Source organism: Numenius arquata, chromosome 17, assembly GCF_964106895.1.
Source record: "Numenius arquata chromosome 17, bNumArq3.hap1.1, whole genome shotgun sequence".
In the NCBI taxonomy this organism is placed as follows: Eukaryota; Metazoa; Chordata; class Aves; order Charadriiformes; family Scolopacidae; genus Numenius; species Numenius arquata.
The window spans coordinates 4,101,382-4,122,142 of NC_133592.1; the positions used below are offsets into that span (position 1 = coordinate 4,101,382).

The 20,761-nt window shown below is 40.4% G+C and overlaps 1 protein-coding gene across 1 annotated transcript in view; it reads right to left on the reverse strand.

The window, feature by feature from the left end:
* Positions 1-18,915, reverse strand: part of CCDC57 (coiled-coil domain containing 57) — a 33,902-nt gene extending 14,987 nt beyond the window's left edge. The window contains exons 1-10 of the mRNA XM_074160016.1: positions 18,604-18,915; positions 16,556-16,978; positions 14,232-14,334; positions 11,888-12,027; positions 10,173-10,373; positions 8,176-8,338; positions 4,376-4,562; positions 3,175-3,275; positions 922-1,150; positions 145-281 (exon numbers count right to left, since the gene is read on the reverse strand). Of these exons, the coding sequence (XP_074016117.1) occupies positions 145-281; positions 922-1,150; positions 3,175-3,275; positions 4,376-4,562; positions 8,176-8,338; positions 10,173-10,373; positions 11,888-12,027; positions 14,232-14,334; positions 16,556-16,947 (1,653 nt within the window). The 5' untranslated portion in view covers positions 16,948-16,978; positions 18,604-18,915. The remainder of the gene's footprint in view (positions 1-144; positions 282-921; positions 1,151-3,174; positions 3,276-4,375; positions 4,563-8,175; positions 8,339-10,172; positions 10,374-11,887; positions 12,028-14,231; positions 14,335-16,555; positions 16,979-18,603) is intronic.
* Positions 18,916-20,761: the final 1,846 nt, after the last annotated feature.

The following is a 20,761-nucleotide window of genomic DNA, read 5'->3' on the forward strand; positions in this document are numbered from 1 at the left end:
AAATCTTCCAAGGTACCAAAGGAAGATTTGAGCGAAAGACAGAAAAAGACACGTAAATGAAAAATTTTAAAGAAAGTTATATTCATAGAATTAGAACTGACTTAACTGCTTGTTATCACTAGATTTCAGAGAGCATATCGTTACCTGTGTTGTAAGCCTGTGCTGTAGGTGCTTTAAAGCTGATAGCTGACACTGTGTTCTTTTCACAAGCTCTCTTGGAAAAAGGCTACCAGAGGCAATACAAACTGTGCAGCGCTTAGAGCTAACAGGATGCCAAAGTCCTATAAAGGAGAGAAAATACTGAGGAAGGCATTCTCTGTTGTTATTTTGTCATCAATATTACATTCCCAGCAAGTGTTTATAGATGAACCACAGAACACAGGCTTTCTCATTGCAGACGGACTCAATGCTATACAGAAATCCTTTGCTTCGCTGCCAGAGCAATTGTTGCACAGAACTTAAAATGTCCACAGTGAAATCTTCTTACATTATATACGCTCTTGATTCAAGTTTACTGTATAGTAAGCCTATTCTACTTTATCTTCCACTTTCATAAATCATTAGTTTTTATTCCAAGAGATAAACTACCTCTTTTCTGCTCTTAAAAGAAGTCTTAGTTCAACTTCCAGTTCCCACACTGACATCTAGGTACCAGGGAGTCCTTCATCTGAGATGTTCATCAAAAAAAAGTTACTGCCTACAGACTCTCACTGTTCTACGTTAGCACCTCCTACCACAGGATAACCTTACTTGCAACAATTAGCACCGCAGTCTCACACAAACTGTGCAGATCAAGAATCAGTCGGGCTCAGCACTTTGTTTTCATATTAAAGCCTAGCTCTCACCAGCTCCAAGGATGAACTGATTCCCAGGTTTTATTCTAAATATATAAGCCAGCACTCTTCTGTAGAATAAATTTACCTTCCTTTAATACCATTCCGAGTTCTGCCCTGAGTCTGTTTCCCATTTCAATCAGCTGCTGCTTCTCTTGGCTCAGAATTGAGATTTTTCTTGCGGCTTCCCTCAGTTTATTTTGCATTCCTTGTAGAGTGCAGCTGACACCATATTGAAGATCAATACCAGGACCCACATCAGGTAACTGCTGTCCAAGATCTACCATCTCTTCTTCAAGAACTTTGGGGTTTGGCCCCTGAAAAGAAACCAGTAGTGCTTACAATGAATATTTTGAAAGCGTGGTCTGCAGGTTTAGAGATTTGTACAAACACACATTAGAAGCCAGTTGAAGAAAAAAGTGTAAAGTTGAAGTCTACAGCTCATTTTTGAGGGTCCATTTGCAAGATTTTCTTAGCAATACAGGGCAAATTAAACTGTGGTGCGTATCACTATAACAGCCTGGGACATTCCCACAAATATAATACACACAGGATAAACATATAACTGTAAACTAGAGAGCAGTTAATTTTTAAGATAAAACGTGGGAAAAAAATCACTTCACAGCAGATAGCAAGCTACCACAAACCCTTCTTCGTGTAATCATCATGTGCATACACACATATGGGGTAGATATGACTTAAAACATTGCTTTAAAGAGAAAGGCTGCAGTGAAAAGTAAAGATTCTATAGTTGGCTTTGTCTCTGCAAACCTCACTGAGTCCACTTGCACATATACGTTATGGTATTTACCCAAAAGATCACATCCTTATTTTTCAAGAGCTATATACTGCCCCCTTACTACAGAGATTTTTCAATATCCATTTAAATACTCATCATTCACTGAACAAATCATCTCCATATGGACTTTTAAAATACACAAGGATCTAAATGTCACACACATTAAAATCGTTTTGCAAAACTTTTGCTCATCTATGTGTTTACCCTTCTATATATAAACTAGTCAGAAGTGTACTACACTGTAATTGTGCAATCCCAATCAGTTTTCAACCAATCACCCTGAACACTGCGATTCAAGGAGTACACGTTGAAAGGTGTTATCCAGACTGACAAAAAAAGCAACCACCGTTGCCTGTGTCATGCAATTGCCATTCCCTTAATTCTTTGGATAGTTTTACCATAAAAGAGGAGGCCCTTGAGAACATACACCAAAAGCATACAGCTCCACAAACGCTATGGGGAAGAAAGGTAGAGAAATTAGGGCAGGATTAGAATCTAAAAATATGAAGACAGACACCAAAGTGAAAGAAAAAAAGGAATACATACTTTGGCATACATATAGCAATTTATATCAAAGCAATTATCAAAAAAAAATCTATACAAAATCTTTCTATACAAACATTTATCTTCACAAAAAAGATGTGGGCAAGCTGGAGAGGGTCCAGAGAGGGGCCACCAAGATGATCCAAGGACTGGGAAGCTGCTGTATGAAAAAAGGCTGAGAGAACTGGGTTTGTTCAGCCTCGAGAGAAGGTGGCTCAAGGGAGACCTTATCAGCATGTTCCAGTATTTAAAGGGTGGCTACAAAGATGAAGACTCCCTTTTTACAAGAAGTCATACGGAAAATGTGTAATGGGTACAAGTTACTCCTGGGGAGATTCCGATTGGACACAAGAAGAAAATTTTTCATAATGAGAACAATCAGTCACTGAAATAAACTCCCCAGGGAAGTGGTGGATTTCCCAACTATTCTAACTGGGAATAGCAGATTCCTTCCAGCCTGGGCCTGGCGGAAGCGAGTCCCACGAGCCGGCAGTTTGAGGTTCTCCCAGGAACAGCCACCCACCCCCTAACTGAGCATCAACCCAATTTGCATCTACCTCTGCAACCAAGGCTTCACAGGAGCTTCTCGTCAACAGTCCAGTAGTGACACAGTATCTACAGTTTCATCTCTGTTCATCTTGTTACAAGGCATATTGAAAGATTTTTGCTATTTTTTAAAAAAGGCTAAAATCTGGATTTACAGTGGAAAACCTGAAGAGGTGATACACAGTAGTTTAAGAATTTGCAAGAGGAAAAGCATCGAGAAGGGCTTAAAAGATCAGGAGTGACTTGAGCCAGGGAATGACTAGTCAAAATTTATTCCCTAGAAAGAATGAGCAGAAGTTTGGCTGAAAAAACCACTGCTGGCTCTCATCGAACTTACGCTCATTCTTAGCTGACCACATAAGTGTATATTGCTTCAGTTTCTAATATTTATTCAAACAAAAATAATATGCTGTGTATTTAATTACACACACACGTGCATAGAGATATTCATACCTTTGCTGTGTCTGGGTTTACTACACAATCCACGTTAGCTGAGCTGACCTTGGTGTTGCTCAAAGTGGTTCCAGTTGAAATGTTGTTTGTGCACAATGAACCTAAAAGAGAAGAGGAGTAGAATACGAATGTGTATGTATTTACACAGAGTTCAGGCTTTCATAGCAACAGCTGCTTCAGAACTTTGTCTCATTAATATGCGCGTACAGCAATTCAGTAGAGATATTGTAAACAGAGCTGAAGAAATAAAAAAAAAAAAGTACAGTCTCAGAATACACTAACATCAGTCAGCTACAAAATACAGAAGTGACTAGACATGACACATTAGAAAGGTCAATTAGGGAGTAAAGAGCACAGAGAAGTTTTTATTTCTTCCAATACTGCATTATTTAACCATTCTTAGGAAACTGGCAATACTGAGTATAACAGGAATAATTAAGACACACTAGCAGGGATGTGGATCATCTTTGAAGTGAGACTTTTTTCTCATCATCAATCAGCCCCGTTTCTGGGAACAGTTTGGTGAGTGTCATACCAGTAACACTTCACGTAATTGTGGGCATGTGCACAGGTGAAGGTTTGTAAGAAAGACATGGACCTGTTAAAGCTGGGGTCCATGAAACTTATCAGAGGGCCAGAATACTTCTCCCGTGGAGCAATTTTTTATAAGGAGGGTGGTTGCACACTGCAACGTGTTGCCCAGAGAAGCTGTGGCTGCCCCATCCCTCAAAGTGTTCAAGGCCAGGTTGGATGGGGCGTTGAGCAACCTGGTCTGGTGGGAGGTGTCCCTGCCCAGGGCAGGGGGGTGGAACTAGATGATCTTTAAGGTCCCTTCCAACCCAAACCATTCTATGATTCCATATACTTGCTTCAGTAGTTGAAATTCTGTAGTAACTTGTAATATATATATATATATTTGCTTTGCTCTTACAATATATATACATTTGCTTTCCTAGTGGTAATTTGTAGTGACTTATAGTACGTGTGTGTATATTTGTTTTTACCAAAATAGTTTTGGAGTAATTTGTAATAAAGAAATTCTCAGAATTTCAGACCTCTGTGTGCTTGTGTATTGTGGAATTCGGAGAACCCCACGGTCAAGATCTTTATGCACCTGTGGGTCGGGCAGCCCTCACAGGTCATGACGGTGACCACTACAGTTCCTTAACTGAATTTAGAGTTCTGTGGTGAGAGTTGTCACCTTGCTCTGCAAGCTGTCTGCTTTCTGTCAGAGGAAGAGAGGACAACATCTGTTCATCAAGATTCTCCATTTCTTTCCTCATTTGTGCAACAGCAGCCCGGAGGCTGGCATTCTGCTCCTGCAGCTTTTTTATTTCCAAGGTAGTAATATCTTTGCTCAGAGAACTTTTATCATCATGCTCAAATATCTGTAAAATAAAAGTGCAACACAATAACAAACTTTCATTAATGAGCAACACATATTCTCTCCACAACACCATAACACAGATCATAATGCTTTCAATCCATGAACAGCCTTGGGAGAAAAGAACCATAGGAAGAAAAGAGAAAGATCTGGTTATTCTGGGGATTTACCAGGAAAAAACGTGCTACGATGAGAACCTGAGATGGGGGAGGAGGCACAGATGGGGAGGAGAATGGCCACAGAGGTGGCTCTGTCTTATTGCTGTCGTTCCTTGAAGTGTGCCATCTCTATCTCTCCCATGCATGGGTAACCCATCTCCTCAAGGGCTTACTGGCTCAACAGCAGTCCCCTTTCTGACCTGCCAAATTCTTCTAAGCGTCACTGGAGATCATTTATTCACAAGAACATAAAGAGGGTGGACATCCTTTGCTCAATTTGAAAAGGGGAAGGAGTGTATGGATTACATCTAGACAACCTGGACAAGGACAACATCTAGAAAACCTCTAAGGACTTACATTCTAAATAAATAGCACTGTCTTCCTTTTGTGCATTAGTTACAGATAAGCTAACAGGAAACAGTGTAAAAGGAACACTTGTCAGACAATGATTGAAGCTCTGCCTTCATGAAGTCTGACTTTATACTTAGAATTATACATGGTGGAAGTATGAATTGATGAGAAAACTTGAGTGTGGAATGCTAATGGCCTTCAAATTAAAATTCCCTGTTGTAAAGACAACAAATAGCCTCTGTCTCCTGTGGCTCTTCCTGCCCTAACAGTAACAGGGTATGCAGAAGATGAAGATAATCTCTATTCTGTTTTTACAATCTCTCCAATGCTGTTAAGGTGAGGAGAGGGGAAAGGGGGGTTGTAAAGGCATGAAGAGAAAGGCACCAGCACCAGGCAAGTATCACCCAGGTGTGTTCTGAAATCTGAGGCCAGGAGTTCATCTCAATCTGCAACACACATGTGAACAGTCGCATTTTGAACCAGAAATACAACTGTTCCAGATTTTTGCTAGTGGAAAAGGGTCTAGACAAAAGACCATATAATCATCCAGACGTACTGTAAGCAACCTTTTCTTATCTGTGCACTTGTGTGGTATTATCAGCATGCTTGAGCTAGGCAGACATGACCCAAGTCATACTCAAAATCAGTTACGAGCAAGATTTTCCAGGCTGGTGTTTCACATCTCTGTTGCTTAATTAAAGGCCAAGAATGACTACTGCAATATTTCTAGCACCCTCATGGGGTCTCAGACCAATCTGAAGAAAGGACGCGCGTGCTGAAGATACTGTACTAGGGTATATTTAAACTTTAATCTTTCTTGCCTCAGTCGTCTGAACCAGAGGCCAGCCAACATACTATTCCTTCTTTAAGAAGGCTCTTTGACACAAATGTTACCAATTTTAAACTTTTAATCACTTCCCCTTGCTGTTTGTTTACAATTCATTTTGTACAGAAAAATGACGAGAAAAGGTTCTAGTCCAGAATAACAGATTTTTTTTTTGTTCATTTGTTTTTTAAACAATGGCTCTTCACATGAGACAAAAATGGTTTTGCTGAGATGGGTACTGCTTATCCTACAGGCCAAAAGTGAAAAACAGAGACAGAATATGTGAGCAACAGAAAGAAAAGTGTGACAACGAAAACAAAGTCTTGCCAACAACAGTAACAGTCAGTTACAGTGGAAGACAACAGTGAATGTGAACAGTAATAGACGACACCCCCCCCAACCCTGATTCTCTTGGTATTTGAATGATCAATTTGCAAATCAGTCCAGTTTGAAATGAAATTGGAAAAACTTGCTCCATAGAGTTTTTGCTTGCAGTTTAGTTTTGTCAATTTATTATAAAAACTGTTGTCAGGAAGTATCTTTCTGAATACAACACTTCAGAAACCACTAAGCTTGCTTAACACCGCTTTTTCTTATCAGCAGGCTCTGATAATACACTCCTAACTGCTCACTGTTGAGCATCTGTAGCTGCCCAGTAGGGTGCACTGCAGCACGCTCTTTCGTTCTCTTACAAAAGACAATTTTCTACTCGCAATGCATTATGCTTCATGGCTTCAAACCAGCATTACATTTGCAATTCTGAGTCGCTTTTTAAAATATATGTATTTTAATAAGTAGCAACGAAATGAAAACCAGTCTGTGATTCTAAAATAAAAGACATTATTTTAAACAGCTGGCAAATCAGTATTGAAGCATTGCCTTAGAATTTTAACTTTGCATCTTTAAAATCTACCCTGAACTGCAACTAACACAGACCCTCAGGAACATTCCAGGAATTAATTCTTCCCATCCTGATGTGCCATAGCGGTACAGTTACACTGTCCTGTTTTGAAGAACTGTCTATATCCAGCTTGCTCCTTTTGCCAATAAGTAATGGATCAGAGACAGCAAGAAGCCTGTGACACCTAATTTATGTGTATTCCAGTCTAAATGTGTCTATATTTTGAATTAAACATATGAAACAGATGAATTGCTTACAAGAAGTCCAGTGGAAACAAGCCCCATAAAGTCGTCATCTCAGAAAGAATTCATCCAAGTAAAGACATTAAGTGTTGTCTAACCCGTTTCTCCCCTTCAGGTAAAATACTCTGATTAAACGATGCTCCCATTGTCTGTTCTCTCTCAACAGTCAAAGCAGAAAGAACAGCCTTCACTTCACGCAATCTGTAGTCTGTTTTCTGTAGGTCAGCTTCAACCTCGGAGGGAGGGAAGGGAGGGAAAGCAGAAGACATCAGTATCTCAAGGACAAAGGGTGTAGAGATTAAAAAAAACAAAAAGAAAAAAGAAAAGAGAAAGAAAAGGAGGAAATAAAAGAAAAAGATACTTTAAATCACGGGACAGGGACTTGAAGCATTTGGCTCTGTCAAAAACTGCCTTCATAGAAAAATAATTCGGCTTCGATGTCTTGTCTTCCTTATGTGAAATGGACAACGCTGATTCATCTCTCCTATGTATTCCCATGCTACACCTATTGACACCTAGGAATCATTTTGGGAAGACAATGGTAAAATAAAACACCAGAGTAAACACCTGCATTCTAAACTTTGCAAACAAGTGTCTTCTCTGTACCAATGAGTTTACTAGGCAACTAATCACCGAGAAGTATTGTGAGCCCACTGTGTAATCGCCTCTAAACAATACACACATATTTCATTTTTCAGAAACAGAAGCTTGTACACTTCATAAAACAGGTGTGGGGTTTTTTCCATACAAAAATACAGAGTATTCCAGGACTAACATTGTTCCCTTGATAGAACTCAAGCTGTACTGGGATCTGAAACTCTTTTTGGCCTGGGGCTGCTCTAATACGGGTCTTTCTTCTTCTGCTACAATGCCAAGAGCAAAGCAGTGGTATCTCTCAGGCTGACTTGACTTCATTACAAGGGAGAAAAGGCTGCTATTAGAGATCATCCATGAACATTAATCTTGTCTCTGAACAAACATATTTCATGAATTGCTGTGCACACAACAGAATTACAATTTTACAGTTTTTTGAAAGAAGACTGAAGTCACGTCTCCCCTGAGAAACACCATGATCGAAAATCTCCGTAGCTCTCTATGTAACATATGGTTCCTAAACAGTGTGGATTTTAAATTCTCACCTGCTCTCTTGCTGAAGACAGACTTTGTGTTAGATCCTGTGATTTCTGATACCGATTACTTTCGGCATTCTCACAGAGCTGCTGCCAGTCTGGTTCTGCTTGCATTTCACTCTGTTCCAGAATCCATTTCTGCTCAGCTGCCAGAGACAGTTGTTGCTTATACCTATAACACACAGAGCAAAACTGTTGATTTCAGCAGGAAAAATACTGAGGATGTTTTGCGTTTGTTTTCTGTGGGGTTTTTGTTTGTTTGTTTTTAAATCTCAACCTTGTTTGCTGTCCTCATTTCCTTTTCTTGTTCTATTTTCCAAATTATCTATTTTATTCTATTCTACTCTAAGTATTTTACTGGACAAAAGCGTTTTAATTGCTTAGAGCTCAGCAGTCTCCTAGGGTCCATCTGTATGGGTATTTAGAATCAGCTTTGGAGGTCACCTCAGCTCAAGCGGCATAAACGGCTCTTCAACACTGATACTGCTCTTGGCAATATCATTCACAGCACATTTCCCATTTGGTAATAATGGAAATGAGATATAAAATAGCTAGGAATTAAAGTTGTTGGATTGTCAGGGTAAAATTCCTAAACTCAAAGGCTGCTGCATGTACACACATTCAAAACACACCACGGAAAGAGAACAGATAGGAGGTGCAAAAAACGAGACAAACCTCGTATTCAGAATTTAAGGGCTTTCAAGACAGGTTCAATTATCTTATGGTTGAGCTTTTAAAATACAAAGCTGTCAAGACGTCAGGGCACTCTTAAGATTGGTTGTAAATGTCACTGTAGACAAAGTCCTAGTCATCTTTACTATTCTGCATCTTTCTGGAATTTGGCCAACTGTGCCCTCAACTTCTCTTCCTGTCCATGTATTAATAGAATTTTAAATTCTATTGAGGCAGACTCCTTAGAAATCTCAATTGGATGAGTGTCTTGGCCTGATTTTAGCACTATAATTTCTTCTTGAAGTCTACATACAAGAATAACCCCCCTCCGATGTTAATACATACTTGTTTAAGACAATTAACAGAACATGTGATGCAATCTTGGATATAAAACTGTTAACTGACTTTTTTTTTTTTTTTTTTTTAATTAGGAGCTCAGAGGGACTTTTCCATGAGCCAAAGGCATATTGTAAACCATTTCCAGTCATACAAAACGCAGGCCACCTAAACAATTCTTTAGTTTCCAGTGGCCTTCTTGGACTGGCAGCTGCCTCTTTCCAGGCTGGCTATGAAAGATCTTTTCTTCTGGTGTGTTGTGCCTTCTCTAAGTTCCCAGATACTTTCTTTTTCATGTGACCTCATTTTCTTGTTAAACCTTGAGAAGATGTTTCTTGATTATGTCAATTGTAAACATAAGGTTTATATGCATATATACAAGTTTTGCTAGAAATTTTGTTGCAATAATGTACATAGGACAGCCTGGGTTAGAAAGATCATCTGGTGCAACCTTTCATGACAAAGGGAGCCTAGATGAGATTGTCTAGTAGCCTGTCCAATCGTGTCTTGAAAACCTCTAGTGATGTCCCTAGCGCAGGTGTTTCTGTGACTGATTGTTCTCACTAAAAAAAATAAATTCTTTTCTACACTGAGACGAAACCTTTCCCAGTGCAACTTGTACTCATGGCCCCTTCTCTTCTCCATGTGGCTCCTTGTGAAGAGAGAGCATCCGCCCTCTTTGTAGCTACCCTTTATGTACAGTTAATAAGCTCCCCCTTGAGCCTTCTCCAGGGAGAGAAGACCCAACTCCTTCAGTCTTTCCTCACAGGGCAGGTTCTCCAGCCCTTTGATGATTTTTGTGGCCCTCCCCAGTCCATCCATGTCTTTTTTCAATTGTGGGGACCGGAACTGGACACAGTACTCCAGGTGTGGTATCTGTTTAACCACAAATTACTGTGAGCTTTTCACAGAAATAAATTGGGCACAAAACTAATAAGTATGATGTTCTGAATTTCTTTCATCACAGCTTATGAAACAAGATAAATCAAGGCACTCACTTTCTAATAAGAGCATCTTTCTCTCTTAAACAAGCACTGTGACGCCATTCTCTTCTGCATAGCTCAGTTTCCAAACTTTTATGTTTCATCTGCAGTTCTCTAATCTGCTGCTTCAGCTCTTTAAATTGTTTGACTTGGGCTTCTTTCACCGAAGCTGGTATTGCAGCCTTTTCCTTGGCAGCAGAAGCTAGTTCTTCGTGCCTAGAAGACGAAGATAGATAGAATAAAGTGAAGTTTCAAGCAACATAAGCACATTATTTTTTAGTACACTTGATTTACTTTCTTATCAATTTGGTTTGAGCAAATGCAAAGAATCATTGTCAGATGCAGTGGAAACAGAAATCAATATCCATTTCTCAGTGGAAGAGGTCACAGGGAGGTCTCTTGCAGTTGTTTTTTCAAATTAAGAATGCGACTAATTAATTGGACTTAGGACCAGGGCTGAATCCTGCTTATACCATTGCAGAGAGTTTTTCACCTAATTACGGGACCAGGGCGATCCTAAAAAATAAGTTGTTGGTTTTGTTTTGTTTTTCTTTAAACTTACAGAGAAGCTATTTTAACAGGTGAACAACTCCATTCAATACACATTTTTACCGTACTGAAAATATTCTTCACAGTAATTGAACAACTGAGAGACAGCTGTGATCAGGTGGCCCAAATAAGAGACTGTAGGAACCCATGGAGCAAAAATGCTTCCTTCAATATTCAGTTTTCATTCACAGATTAATTTCCTGAGCATGCAATTACACAAAAATAGAGACCAGGTTAAAAATAAGACAGAAGTGAGTTGTTAGAAGAAAAGACCACTGAACAATGCCTATAGAAAACTGAAATCGAAGAGTAAATAAAAAAAGGAGTTTGAAGTAGTGATGAGTGAAACAAAAGATAAAAACTCCAATAATACTCTGGTTTGAACACATTATTTTCTGTCACTATATTCACAACCTGTGTGTAGCTGCTTGAGAAAGCATAAAGTTGTGAGTGAAGACAACTGGACTTACTCTTCTCAGTGGTGCCCAGCAACGGGACAAGGGGCAACAGGCATAAACTGCAACACAGGAAATTCCTTCTCAACGTGAGAAAAATTCTTTACTTTGAGGGTGGCAGAGCCCTGGAAGAGGCTGCCCAGAGAGGGTGTGGAATCTCCTTCTCCGGAGATATTCAAAATCTGCCTGGATGCGTTCCCGTCCATCCTGCTCTGAGTGACCCTGCTCTGGCAGGGGGTTGGACTAAATGATCTCCAGAGGCCACTTCCAACCCTGACCATTCTGTGATTCTGTTCACTGGATTCAAATCAAGTGTTATGAAATATGACCAAAATAAGCCACACACTCTAGAATTGGGATGAACTAAGTTTTTTCCTTATGTGTACTGCTTGGAAGAGGTACTCCATTTTGCAGTAAAGGCAGAAGGTACCACTGAACCATGAAAACTTCTAAGACAAAATTTTCTTTTTAAAGTGAGACAGGTTACATTCAGAAAGAATGTAGCAGAATTAACCTGAATCCATGTGACTTAGCGAGTATTTCATACAAAGGGCTACCTGTTTCTGTTGTAACAATATATATTACTAGATCAATTAACTCACCTACACCATCCCAAGCTGTTGCTACAATAAAGAGTATGTGAAGAAGAGTAAGTCGAAAGTGTTGTGGAGTTGTAGAGCCTGTGAAAAGCAGTTTATTTGGATCATAATCAAAATTGTACAATACCAAGCATCTTCCAAAGCAACAAAATCGTTGAAGTGGTTTTCTTTCTCCAGTCTCAAATCAAACATTTCTGCTGTTTGCAGTGACTCTGCTGTTTGCATTCCCTCTTTGAGGGCCTCCAGTTCTCTGGTCAGCAGCTTCACCTTAAAAAGGAGGAGAATAAGACTTAAGAATTCTAACGAGACCCTGATGTAACCTAATTTTTTAAGAGGTCCATAATCCTTATACAGTTGAAGTGCTCACATCAGCTCCAGAAACAAACAAAATAGTATAGGAAGTTGTGAGGTGATTTTATCTTTTTTTTTTTTGGGGGGGTGGTGTAGTTCTTTTGTTTGTTCATTTGGGTTTTTTTTAATTTGTAAGTAACATTTTGCATGGTATAAGCATTAGATCAACAAAACACTTTAAAACACGTTCCCTATAAGCTATAGCCTCTGCTATTGTTTAGATTTCTTCTTCCCTATTACTGCTAAATATCCATTTTATATCCTCTTCCTACACCTATTACCTACATTAACATTAATCCTGCACACTACCTCTTCCTTTTACAAAGTTTTTTTATTCTTTGACTTCTTGGCTCCCCCTGCAGCTGCCTTCACTAATACAGGGGGGAAATAACTGCAGATGACCTCTCCTTCCCTTGCTTAACACTTCCACCACCAATTCAGGTGCAAATACTAGATATATATAAAAATACAAGCAGTATTAGAAACTGAAACAGCACTAGAAATATCTAATCAAGCAATCAAGTCTGAAAATTGCACAGATTAAAGGTTTCTTCCAAAGTACTATCAGACTTATACTGCATATCACAGAGTAAGCAATATGTGCAAATTTACATTTAGTAAGCATACATGCAGTTGCAGTTTCTTTGTCCATACTGAGTCAACAGCAGTTGGTCATGTAATCTTTATAGTCAAGACTGCAATAAAGCAAAGTAGTTTTAGGTCCATTACTTCAGCACTGTCTTTTAAAGAGGGCACAAGACAGGGCAAGAAAACAAAACCAGGAACTAAACTCCAGTTGTGTCAACATTTAAGATGCAGGAATCTATGGATACCACTAATAAGAGAGCTATGGATTTTCCAGAAATTAAACTGTTGCAGTGAGCAGCCATTCATGTCCTTAGACTCATAAAGTATTAAAAAAAGTGTTTACGAGATACTACTTCCAGGAGTTCAATTGAAAACAAGAGGATGAGGTCAGAAGGGATTTTGGCTAATCAATGCGATATATTGTGTTAGGTGAAGGGAATGACTGCAAAGAGACCCAACGCAAGAACGTAAAATGTGCTGCTTTAGTTGTGTCATAAACAATGGAGATACCACACTAGAGGAGACCAAAAAAAGTTAAAAGAAATAGCGTGTATTAGTTGACGTGCCTTTATGCTTGCAGAACAGCAGTTACCAGCTTTATCATTACAGTTTAACCATACAACACAGAAAGATAACTTCTAAATCAAGCCAGTGTTGTTCAAGTGAGAAGTGCTCCTACTCCTTTGGGCAGGTTCATAAATTGTCTTTGGGAAACCCTTGGGTAAAAGACTCCTGGATGAAGATGGATTATTTTAGCAGGACTACTATGCTAAGGGCAGTGATATTTGGATCAGCAGGTGTTGGGTACAAGATGTAATTGCCTAAGAATCTCTTTCACCACTTCCATTTATATCATATATGGGTTTGGTTGACGGGCCAAAAATTAACCATTCTAGTTCCAATGATTAAACAGATTCATACGTAAATAATTAAAAGTCATTTTAATATCAAATAAATTTTTATACAAAAAGAAAGAAAGAAGGTTTTGTTGTTCTTTAAAGTTTGTAATATATATCTAGAGGTGGTATAATGCCCCCTTAAGGTATCACAGTTGAAGGTCAAATTTCACTGTAAGTAAGATTATTCTTTTATGACAAAATGATAGCAATACAAGAAAAAAATATAACACCTTGCAATTAGGAGTATGACAAACAATGTACATTTACCCATCTTGCCTAAGGCAGCTTCTGCCTAAGGCAGTTTGAGATGCTGACCTTTCCTGCAGTTTCAAGGTTAACAAATTTAGCTGTGTGCTGTCTACATAAAATCATTTTACACAATCTCAGATTACTAAATAGATTCGTAACAGTCCCTTACAAGGGGCAGCTGCCAGACAAGCAAAGCAACAGCTACTATACAAGTAGTGCATGATTTTCTAAACTGTCATTACAAATCTTATCAATTTAAGCAAAAAAAGCTTATACAACTATAGCAATGTTAAACCAGAACGTTCACATTAAAAAAAAAATTTTTACAAAGCATTGCTAGATGGCACTGCAGCAACACAACATTGTTTCTCCATATTCTCATACCTGTTTCTGACAAGCAAGCTCTCCTTCCGGTTCTTGGATTTTTCTCTCCACATGATGTTTCAGGTTCATACACTCCTCATGCTGATGATCTATGTGACTGTTCCTAGAGCCATAAACAAAAATAAACCAAATTTACATTACAGAGCATCTCTGGTGACCTAACGAGGTATGCATATGTAACTATAAATACAAGACACTGTAGCTTCCTAAAGAAACAGCCACCATAAATTTTCTTCTCGTAAGTCAGTTGAAACCAATTATAAAAGTATATGCCATTTCTCAAAACTATACTTCAAAAGTCAGTTGCACATGAAATATCGAGGATCTGCTAAAAAGTAGTGCAAGACTTCCACTTAAGTACACCAGAGTTCTTCCTCCACCCCAAAATTTCTGTTACATAAGAAGAAATTGCAAAACAAGGGTTGCCCAGCAGAAATCTGAGCTTTCAGATACATTTAAAAATAGAAACAGCTCTATATCTTTTCCCCTCCTTCCCCCAGTATTTTTATTTGCTATCAACAAAAAATGTTTCTCTGAGATACAGTAGAAGAATATCAGTAAGGCCAGCATTTCCAACAAATCTGAAGAGCTTTTACTGCTACGTGACCAGTAATTTCTCTAATGACACACTGAACCTTTCCAAGCTTTGGATTCATCCCTGCAAGACTCAGGGGCCTCAGTGCTGCCTGTTACACGGCCAAATAGATTTGAATGGATATCATGCAGTTCTGCAACCTTCCCATGACTTTCAACTCTATATTACAGTCTCTTTATGCGGCTGAATGACTGCTGCATTTGGTTAGATAAGGTTGATCATATAATAACTACACAGACAGAACTGCAAGCTAGAATTGCATAATCACAAACAGCTAAACACATGTTCACTTTCATATTTTGCTAGATTCTGCTTTCGAATTTGCACTTTACCTGAATTAATCCAAATCCTATACCCAACACTTATGCATATAAATAAAGTCTAATAGAAGTGTCGTCTCAGTGCAGTCTAGACAGGCACTTTTACACATCCCTCGTTCATCCCACAACTCTCCAGGGCAAGGTAGATCAGAAGAATAATTGCTGTACTGCTCCGTGATCAGTATCCAGCCCAGCCTGGCAAAGAGGCAATGCTGGGTGTAAAAGACTCAAACTCCTCCTTCCATTCCCAAAGGACATGCTCCATTATAAAATTCCTGAACTGGCTTTAAATGAATTTGCATATGCTCCAGAACCACAGTAACATCAATCAGTTAGTGACCTTTGAGGAATTCCAGATCTGTGTCCAGATCACTTCTAATAACTAAAATAAGTTGTCTGAAACTTATTCAGCAATCTCACTTTATAAATGCAGTCTGACCCAGAACACTTTACAGCAGTTACCATTTTAAACAGAGAATAATCCCAAAGATACTCTTATATCTGAAGATAGTAGTTATATTAGACAAGAATGATGTGCAGACAGATCTCAAGAAGTAAGTGTTTATTCCCCACCCCCCACCCACACAAGGTTTAGAAGTCTATACGGAATAAAAATTAGTCAGAATGGCCAAGCTAAATAAGTGCATTGGTTTAGCTATCTTCAAATTTTAATTGGCTGTATTAGTCACAAATCTTGGTCCTGTGACTTGGTATGCCCAGACTTCTTTCCTTCACAGAGGCCTATCAGAGAAGGTGGGACAAAATGTGTTTAAGAGTGCACAAACCCAACTCACAATATAGCACAACAACTGTACAACACAGCAATTAATGCCCAGTAACCCTAGACAGTATTATTGACAATGGTTGATACCATTATCATTTGTCTCCTCACGTACACAGAAGACAAGTGCATCTTGTACAGGAGACATATCACAGTAGTTTCAGATTCATTTCTTTTGCAGAGGTGTTTCAGCACCCAAGGAAAAAGCATTTCCTTCTGACAAATCCTTTTCTGTTCCCCACACTACCTTTCCCTTACAACCATACCATCTCCGCCCAGTCTTATGGTCTCCCCAACATACGCCCTTGTGAATTACGTAGGGACATGCTGTACGTTTAAGAGCATCCTCACTTAATGCTATCCTTTCTCTAACATATTGCCAGAAATCAAATAAGTTACTGTGGAAGCCAAGACACAGGAGGTGTAAAGACACCCCAAGTCACTTCTGTTAGTCCTCACTCTGTTCACGTTCCGGGCGTTCCTCTGTCAGAACAGATAATCATATCTCCATGCTCAAACTGCTCTCTACTGTATGAATGATGTTATTGCTTTATCCCAATCCAAATATGCCTTTGAGAAACTAAATTTCTCTTTTCCTGCATACCATTCTAAGGAAGTCACATCTCACCCGCAGAACTGTTCCCGCTCTAATTTATGTTCTTCAATGTGTTTTTGATAGTGATAATAAAGTTCGCATCTTTTTCTTCTCTCCTTGAAAAGCATTTGCTCCACTTTATCCAGTTGTATTCTAAGATCAGTAATCTCCGCCAGTTTAGCATTTTCAGATATTTTCAGATGAGTGACTGTGACATCATAGTGTTCTAATTCTTTATCTCTCTCTTCTAAAATTCTTAGGTTATAGACAAAATCTTCTTTCAATCTGTTAAATTTTTCACGCATATCTTGGAGTTGCTTTTTGACACCTTGCAGCATTTTCTTTTGACACGGGGACTGGCAAGCATGTAGCTCTTCCCCTTCTTTTTCTTTCCACCGAAGGAGATCATTTAGTTCTTTCTCCATTTGTAACACTTCTATAAATCTGAAACAGGAGCTGACAGAAAACAGACTGGTAACTAATACAAATCAAGTATGTTGTCACTCCCAATCTGTTGCATAGCTGATAATTAATTTACCAGTGAATTTTAAAGTCCTCAGCATAAAAAACTTCTTCCTATATCCAGTCTAAATCTACCCTCTTTTAGTTTAAAACCATTACCCCTTGTCCTATTGCAACAGGCCCTGCTAAGAAGTTTGTGCCCATCTTACAAGCCGTCCTCTTCTGTAAGTCTTCTCCTACCACAGTTACTCGTGAGACTACAAAGCTACTGTTCCACTCACAGTTAAATCCACCTTTAAGTTACTTTTCAGAAAGGCCAACAGGTATGGGGAAACAGCTGTATTTCAGTAACATATTAACTGCATATTTAAAACTAAAAAGCAAATTAACAACACAGAGGTTGTGCTTTTACTGTTAAAATCCTTTACCTGCTTCACACCCATCTCTTCCTATTGTTTATTCTCCATATTTGCCTCATATCTAATTATAAACTCTGTAGAAGAAAAAACATTATTTCTTAGCATCGGGGTTGCTTTAAAAAAATAAACAAATTGTAATTTCTGCTCAGATCTCTCCAGAGATTTCCCCAATACAGCTTCTCTTGCTGTACAGTGTTATTCTGTGTCAGTGGTTACAGATAATCCCATCTGGATAAGCACAGGGATGCAGAGAACAAATCAGACAAGCACGCCTTCCAAATACTGGCTCTTTAATCTCTTTAAATGAAAGAGAGATTTCCAGATCAGCAAACACGATGCAACATCTCTATGCTAAAGGATGCTAGAGTTTAAACTCTTTTTTTTTTCTTCTTCTTTTTCCACAAACCAGACAACCCTAACTCTCCAGGATCAAAAAAAAAAAAAGAGTCTCTGATCTTTGGATGTGACAAGTATAAAAATAAAAATAATAAAAAGAGCAAGCTTGCTCTTCCCAAGTACACTGAGTAACAAACACTGCTCGAGGACACAATGATCTGCTGGTCTTTCAATTCTGCTAGCCTAGATTTCACATTTATCCCTAAGGCAATTAAAATAAATTACGTTTTCTCTTCATATTTTGCTTCTTGTTGGCAATCTTCAAATTGTGTTACCATGTAGAAAGTAGTATAAGTAGCATCTTCTTCATTTGGGTAAGCAGAAACAGATATTTTTTGTAAGTCACTGTCACGGATATTCATGAGCAGTACTGCCTCCCTCCCTATAACATGCAACGCTAAGAAAGATTTGTTCTTTCTTTATCTTCCTTTCAGCTACTGCTTCTCCCAATGCATCTGATGGCTACCACAGCTATAAAGATTAACTAAATCTGACTTCCTCCCCTCCCCCCCTAAATACATTAAAGATAAAAAAATATCTATGAGATGCTTTCTGGACTCAAGACACTGACAGAAATTATGCTCAGTCTATACCCATTAAGGCATAATGGAAACAACAGTGTAATTTTAGATATAAATTGCGCCAATTGCCTGGATGTCTTACAAGAATAGCAAACCTATTTAGGATGACAATAAAAAATGACTTAGGAAACAGCATACATATAAGCGACAACACCTTACAACAAGCACAGCTTACTCATACAACCTAAACAGCACAGACATCCATTCCAGTCCAACCACTTACTTCCAGCATGTCCAGAAAGAGGCAAGTGATGGGCGCTGCTGTTCCCTCCCATCAGGCCCTAACGGGACTCACAGCAGCCTCTTTACCAAAGGGAAGCAGTTGCTCGGCTGTAAATCACACACAATTGAACGTGGTTGGCATATCTAATTCATCGGAGATTTCACAACTGTTGCTATTAAAACGCTACTTCAACAACAAGAAGTCAGATGCCGTGTTCGAGGCGGTCACTTTTCAACCAAGTAAGGAGAACGAAGTGATGCTGAAGAACATTTCAGAGTAACACTTGAGAACCTTCAGACTTCCACACGACCCCTATTTGTCAGAGATTTAAAGCTTTAAAATTTTGTTCAAAGTATAAAGAAGTTGTACTTACTCCTCTCTTCCTTGCTATCCTTATAACATTTCCTTATTGCACCAGGAATAAAATGCCCACAACGGACCAGCAGAGCTAATAAACCAGGATTTCTCCCCTTCCTTTCAAAACTACAGAAAAGAGGAGGAGCAGGAAAATGCCGCACAGGCAGTATCAGTTAATTATCTCTAGCCACAACTGGTTTCCACAATGAAGCGGTAACAGACAGAACCAATACCACCCGACTATTAGCACAGCCGTTTCACTATGTGCTACAGCTACACTCTTAAGTTGTGCCATAGCATCGTTGCAAAAAAAAAAAAAATATATATATATAAAAAAAAAAAATAAAAAAAGGAAACCCAACCATATTTGTGTGCTCTTTCTTTACGGCTAGTAGCTGGTTTGCTATTTACAAGTAAGGTTAGACATATATAACAGGAAACATACATCGCACATTATATAATCTGATGAGAATAGATGAAATCTAGCAGAAGCTGGGGGACGGGATAAGGACCAATAACACACCAGAGAAACCTGGGATGTCAGGTACTGAGCAGGGACACCCCCCTGGCCATGCACCGGGGGGGTATGCTGTGGGGTATACGACAACCTGATGGCAGGCTCTGCCGTTACACAGGACAGACAGAAAAGTAGGAGGCAGAAGAGACTACATCAGACAAGGTAGGGTGGGAAGAAACATTTACTCCGGGGACTGAGAAATAGGTACATATTCTAGAGAGCGTCCAGGAATGTAGACAGGGGGCAACACACCATGAGTCCCCAGAGCAAATACCTTCAGGGATGGCAGGAAGGGACAGCCACAGGGGATGGAGGATGGAAAGGCTACACTGGCAAGCCAGGCTCCAAGTCCTCTGTGGGACTAGAGGGCTGTACACCCTCAGTGCAGGGAGGGAGAGGAAGACATCATCGAGTGGGAGCGAAAGAACGCGCTGCCAGGGCAGCGGGCAGATCCCGGGAGGAAGGCCGAGAAGTCCCATGGAGGGCCCAGAGGGTCGGACCCCCCAGGCAGAAGAGCGGATGGCGGGCAGACTGCCGGGCCCGAGTCCCTTAGAGGCGGGCCGTGGAGCGGAGCTCGGTAGCAGAGGCTGCGCACGGGGCACTCGGTAGCGGGGCGGGGGGGTGGCAGCGGATCCCCAGCGAGAAAAGGGCCGCGTCGGAAGCGCTGCGCGACCGCTGGGGCCTCTCGATGGCGCCCGCGGAGGGGCCCCGCCGCGCCCGGCTCCTCCCGGCAGGAACCGGCGCCTCCTCCCGCTCCGGGCGCACGCCGCGTCTCGCGGTCAGCGCCGTCTCCATGGCAACCGCGGGCCCGGGCGGGCCTGGCGGCGAGTTCCGCCGACGCCCCATCGGCGCTCGGCCGGCCCCGCCCGGGATGGCCGGTCCCGGGGCCGCCCCCTCACGCTCAGCCAGCGCCTCCCGCCTCCCCCGGGCCGCGTTCACCTCCCGGTACCGCCTGTTCCTCCGTTCCACCCTCAGCACTGACACACCGCAGCCTCGCCACAGCGCGCCATCGCGCCCCCGGTCTGTTAATACCGCCCCCCCCCCCCCCTCCCAAAACACAGCGAGCGTTTGTTTCATACTCTCATTTTCCTGTTCACTTGCCTTCCTATGAACGCTGTGGATCAGACCGCTTAGTTTTAAGCAATTTCTCTCTGGGGTAGCTCAGGGTGGGAGGTCTCGGCCCAGCCGGTGGGAGCGGGAGCGAACGGGAACAAACTCCCCGTTCCCCCCCTAACTGCGTCGTGTGAAAACCTTTAAAAAAAAAAAAAAAAAAAGCTTGTAAAA